Genomic DNA, 6,226 nt, shown 5'->3' on the forward strand with positions numbered 1-6,226 from the left:
AAAAAAATACATCTAAATGTGTAAAGCATTACAGTACTTGTTCAATAACATATACTGTACAAAGCCTATTAACATAACACTTTTTATGGTCAGAATAAGTTGATCCTGGCAAAATTGGCAACAAAAGCTACAAAAATATAATGACTAAGACTTTAAAAGCGTGGGAGAGTTGCAATTGAGTTTGAGTATTTGCGCTTTTAAAAAGAAAGTCCATTGTGTAACACAAACACTCTTTTAATTATCAAAATACAATGTACTTCTTCAGTTCGGCATTTTCCACGATCAGACATAAATGCATGCAAACTTTATAAATGCAAACCAGCTTTAACTTTGTCTCCTAACTCCTTATTCACAGTGTAAAGATTCCGTTGCAGGACCTTTTTTTGAATTCGCTTCTCAACCGGACTCAGATTAGTTATCAAATTCGATATAATGCTCTTACGTTCATCGGCACAAATTTCATGTTCCCAATGATATTTCGCTGGTGTGAAGTTGTCGTCGTTACCAGTGTCTACTCGATCCACGTCACCACTAACATAGAAGACGTTTTGCTTAAATGAACGATTATCGTTCGAATTGATACCATGGAAAGTATTTGGATAGTAGTCGGGAGCATCTTCACCATTCCTACCAACATTCATGGGTCCGTTTACTCGATAAGTTTTTACTTCAAAAGGACAAGCGTTAACGGGTATTTGAGCAAAGTTAGTTCCGAGTCTGTAAAGTTGAGCATCAGGATAAGTGAATAGTCTTGCTTGAAGTACACGATCTGGACTAGACTCAATTCCTCGCACCATATTAGATGGACTGAACGCAATTTGTTCAACATTAATAAAATAGTTTTTGTGATTTTCATTTAACGTCAATGTACCAACGGGTATCAGTGGATATTCATCAGTTTTCCAGTTCTTAGTCGGATCGAATGGATTTTCGGGATGCTTTTCGGCTTGATCAAATGTCATCACTTGAATCGACAATGTCCATGATGCAAAATTCTTTTTTGCAATGTTGTCATAGAGATCTTGTATCAGCACATTGGGAAGTACATACATTTTAACAGCGTCTTCCAAAGTGAAGAATTCTTCTTTCGTATGAGGGACCCAATGAAATTTAACATAAACTGCTTCACCATGTGAGTTAACCATTTTGTACGTATTTAATGCGAATGCTCTCACACTTCGATATGATTTGGGGACGATTGCATCTGACATAATTAACAATAAAAACGTTGTCATCTCAGGTCGTTCAGATATCATATCCATTAATGCAGATGGGTCAAACAGGTGAGTTTGTGGATTACGTTTAAACGCCCTATTCATAGCATCAAATAGAACTGCATCACGCAAAAAGAAATTTCTTACATTTAGCGACAGTAAATCGTGTATTCCTTCTTCGGTATAAAACTTGACGGCGAATCCTTTGAAGTCGTTTAGGAAAGTGTCTGGTGCTCCCGCATCAGCATTAGCACCTGATAAACGTGCTACAACTTTCGTACGTTTACCAGGTTGAAGAAAAGCTGCCTTTGTATATCGGCTTATGTCATTAGTGACTTCAAAGTAGCCCTTGGCACCTATAACAATTTATCTAATTTATTCAAATTCCCTTATTTGAGTGTGTAGCCTTTACGCAAACAATTTCATAATTGCACAATTTGTATCATTAGCAGCCGTTCGGTATACGTACCTGCTCCTTTTGCATGCACAACTCTGGCTCACGATTAAAGGCCTGCAGTTTTTCAATGAGAAAGAAATCTTGTAGTAAAATAGGACCTCGAGAACCTATGGCTTGTGAAGCCGTCAACGTAGGGTAGACGATTCCAACAGCATTTTCAGCAAAAGCTGTGCTATTCGGATGGGTTGCTGCGTAAATGGCTAATTGATGTATTGACGGTGAATCTGAGTACGGTGGATTGTCGACATCTATTGTTGAATTTAAGTATAAACAAGAAGCACCCATGAATGCCTAAAAACAATCGATTCCAATAACTTGGGTAAGAACATTTACTATAACCAACCTGCTGCAAGAGAAATGTTAAAAGTAAAATCACTTCCATTATTTACTTTAACTGTTGGTGATTTTGAATGCAATTTAATTAACACCACAAGTAATCATTTCTTTTATGGCAGGAAGCACAATAATTCAAATAATTAATTAGGGAAGATTGTGTCAAATTTTAGCTTTATGTTAACGTTAAGGCCGTACCAAGAAAATTACGAAGCCGCCACCTCTTCTCTCGCCTTCTAAAAGCCGAATACTTTTTCGAATTGAATCGCCAATTGTACTCAAGGTTAGAAAATTGAATGCAATTTTTTTGGCTTGGCTTGAATACATGTTTTAGATAACATAATGTGGAACTTAAGCAAAAGAAAGCGTTTTTTTTTTCATTTGTGCACTTATTTAATAGCGGCCGTAATTCAATAATAATTGCTGCTATACATAATTGTCGTTTTAGGTAATAATATGTTTTTATGGTTAGAAAAGGTAATTTGTTATTTTCCTAACGAATGCTGAAAGGCTCACCTCCGGCTCGTGCTGGAAATCTTTCATTCGCTAAAAAGCCTTTCAGTTTGAAAAACGCGATGAAGTCGCGATACTTCAACACTAATTAGGAAAAACTTGGTTTTAAGAAGGATTTTTCACAGAAATGAGTTTTCCGAGTAGTTTTTAAACATCGGTATGATGAACATTGTCGTCTCAGATCGTCCCTAGACATTTTGTCCAAAGTCGCTCTTATATCACGAATATATGTTTGGAAATTTCGCTTTAACGCAACAAGAGAGAACGTCGGCTTCTGCCAAGCGTACCAGAATTTTTGGCAAATTATTGGAAAATTGGAAACTAAGCCATGAAAATTCTCAAAAGCTTACCTGTTCCGATAGTACAGTTAAAATTATAATTAAAATTACTTCCATTCTTTGAGTAAATGAATTACAAATGAGTCAACGCTGCAATCATGTGATGTGTATTTATGTGAGGACCAACAGTAATTCAGTTTGTTGCAATTTAGGACAGGAAATGATAAAAGTTATAGTCAATGCAACAGTGAATTCCACTGTTAGGTTTATAATAATGTAGAACGGAATATAATTGATTGATAAATGCACGACATATTTGATTTTAATTTACCTTTCGTTAATCAAGCACTCAAAATGGCTGTGCTTTTCATTTAGTAATTTACCGATAAATTTATAAATAAATTATGAGAAAGTACACTCAACAAAAATTACTTAAAATGTTTTTCACGTTTTAACTTTGAACCGTTCTTTGACTCACAAATACGATCCATGGTGTATTAGATTGAAACCTTTACAGGGTCGGCCTCTTCTGTTACTTCTCGCCTGTTACATGAATCAATGTATGTGTGTCATGTTCAAAAAATGTGAATGACATGTTCGAAATCATTAACAATATTTGTACACAAATACGGCAGTGGATTTTGTGGATTCACGGAATTTTGAAAACCAACACATGTTACGTACCCACAGGAAATGTCTGATAATTAGGATTGACTCATAAAATTCGCATTCGACTTAATAACACACATGCCAAAATAGTACATTACTTAGCAATGGGGCACATGATGGAAATGTTACTTCTTGTGTGATCGAGGCGCATCCGAGGTCGGTAAACACACAAGAAGTACCATTCCCATCATTTACCCCATTGCTAAGTAATGTACTATTTTGGCATGCGTGTAATTAAGTCGAATGCGAATTTTATGATTCAATCCTAATTATCAGACATTTCCTGTGGGTACCATATTACGTAACATGTTTTTGAATAAATCTATTAATACACAATCCGTCTTTTATAAAGTAGAATTATCAATTTAAATTTTATTTAAAGTGGAGCAAAATTTTTTTTTTTTGATTTCGAAATAATGCCCATTGATAAGAAGTGAATCATTAACAGTTTACAGATTTATGCAAAAACTACGGAGCGACTAATCGCCACCGGAAAGACGCGAAAGTTATTGCAGAACAGAAAAATTTTCTTTTAATGAAAATTCTTCAAACTCCTCATATCCTAAATTGTATTCCTGTTTAATAGTACTGAATATACTTACATAGTTTGTCTCAATTCCACTTGTAACCCGAAATAATGTTTTTTTTTTACTTGGTCTATAATATAAAACTAATGGAAATGACGAATATTTGTGGTGTCGAATAGCATGAACTGTGTTCTGTGGCTAATTGACGCCGGTGTCGAATAGCAATCACTATCACAGGAAGCTGTATGCCGAGAAACAATCATAAATGGATGTGATACCATTATAAATAAAAGGAGGTGTGCTTTTAAATTTTTTTTTTCTCCACTTTAAATAAAATAAAAATTCTTTTTAAAGACGATATGAACGCGAATTTTGTGTAAATTTATCCCCGATAATTATGTTTATTGTTAAGAAGAGTTTTGCCGGAAATAAATGACTAAGTCGCAATATTTCAGCTCAATATACATACCACTTATTTTCCTAACTATTGTTGAAATATCGCGACTTCGTGTTTCCACCGACGTTGTTCCTAACTTATGCTAAAAGAATTTTTAGCGAATTCGAAAAAAAAACATTTTAGCATACGTTAGGGGGTATACTTTCAGTAACAAAAAAGCCGTAGGATTTTGAATTCGTATGAAAACGTATCATTGCATATTACATAATGATTTCCAATTAAAATATCTCAAGTTCACGAAGTTAAAAAAAAATGCGCAAGACAAGAAGAATAAAAAAAAACTTCTGTATGATTGAAAGAGATTAATTTTTATTACGTTTTCCCGCATCTTCCACAAAAGGTGATGACACTCTCAAACTCACATTACGAGTGTTCTGTAAATTCCAGACGTCTTTTCAAACATTCGTGCGAAAACTTTCATAACTTTCAATAGCACACCATTATAATTTAATCCCTAAACAGTGTGTGATATATACTTTATTTAGAGGGAAAATGTGTGCACAGCAAGTTTTTTTCTCACTATCAATACGAATGTGAAGTGGTCTTTAGTAAATCATCGGGTTGACGACACAGAAGATGTTTTCGTTAAATTTCTGGACAACACTGGGTAAAACTGATCTGACATAGTTTATTATACAAATAAAAACTGTACAGGGAAGGAATTGTAAGATCCAACAATCTTAATTCAAATAATTATTTTGATTGCACGTACGTTACAACATTACCACACGAAACTACCTATACAAGAGTCAGACGCAATTGTTCATATGTGTATAGTCATCTGTTATCGACAATGTTAACAAGAATAACCGATGAGCTCAATATGATTTTCGCTTATGTATACCTAAATTTACATTTAAAAAACGAAGTAAAACGCGAAATTATCGATGAAAATGGAATATCAAAAGATATTGACTGTTATCGGATATATATTCAGAAAATATTGATAATCCAAACATTTCAAACAGAGCATACAGTCGTAGTCTTCAGCACAATCCATTAATTTTCATAACCGAATATTATGTTCGTGCATGTTTTGATCGAATAATAATTCGAATTACATTTCAACCCTTAACCTACTATCCAATCATTGAAATAAATATTTGTTAATTTGAATAAAAATTCACCATTTCTATCAGCGCTCAAAAATATGCAATCTACATTCCCATTTATATTACTTTAAAATATATTTCTCCATTTTTGACCATCGAAATGTGAACCGTATAGTGATCGCATAAAATGCTTTACACTCCATCCAGTGCGGAATTGTATGTGTCGAATTCCGTAATACATTGATTTATCCCCATTCGAATTTAAGTAATTGATTTATGCTAATAACAGTATCGGTTCAAAATAAAGCCAATTGATATTTATATCTTAGTTCTGGCGGTGGTAAAACTCGGCAAGGAAGTCTCCTTTATTTTAATTGGAATATACGTCAATTGTGTCGCATCACAATAAATATTTATGTTTGAAAATGGGTAAAGATATCCAATAGTCGACAAAGTCAAAATGTACGTTGCAGATGTGGAAGGAATGTACTAGCACTACCACATATATATATAATTTGTGTGCATCGTACTGTTCTGGTTCTAATGGATCCGAAATAACTCAACGTTTCATTGCATTTTGATATGAGATAAATTTGTGAAAGAATTTTTATAATTTAAAGTATAAACATTGGAGAAATAAACAAACATATTCGCCGTAACTCAGAATTAAAAGAGAAAATTAGGAATTCTTGTGTTTGTCACGTACAGTCGTTTAGACAATTTATT

General features: G+C 33.8%; 1 protein-coding gene across 1 annotated transcript; it reads right to left on the reverse strand.

Annotated features, from left to right (window-relative positions):
* Window positions 1-305: 305 nt before the first annotated feature.
* Window positions 306-2,053, reverse strand: LOC119066015 (catalase-like). The gene is made up of 3 exons (XM_037168232.1): window positions 2,015-2,053; window positions 1,684-1,962; window positions 306-1,520 (listed from the first exon to the last, which is right to left on the reverse strand). The coding sequence occupies exons 1-3, from the start codon at window positions 2,051-2,053 to the stop codon at window positions 306-308; spliced, it is 1,533 nt and encodes a 510-aa protein (XP_037024127.1).
* Between the last annotated feature and the right edge of the window lie 4,173 nt (window positions 2,054-6,226).

Source organism: Bradysia coprophila, chromosome IV (genome assembly GCF_014529535.1).
Source record: "Bradysia coprophila strain Holo2 chromosome IV, BU_Bcop_v1, whole genome shotgun sequence".
In the NCBI taxonomy this organism is placed as follows: Eukaryota; Metazoa; Arthropoda; class Insecta; order Diptera; family Sciaridae; genus Bradysia; species Bradysia coprophila.

Excerpts from the sequence above, each read along its gene's own strand:
- LOC119066015 (XM_037168232.1), bottom strand. The coding sequence starts at position 2,053 with ATGGAAGTGATTTTACTTTTAACATTTCTCTTGCAGCAG. Across the intron at positions 1,963-2,014 it reads TAACATTTCTCTTGCAGCAG|GCATTCATGGGTGCTTCTTG; the intron begins GTTGGTTATAGT and ends GATTGTTTTTAG. Across the intron at positions 1,521-1,683 it reads TGTGCATGCAAAAGGAGCAG|GCAGCTTTTCTTCAACCTGG; the intron begins GTACGTATACCG and ends CGATATACAAAG.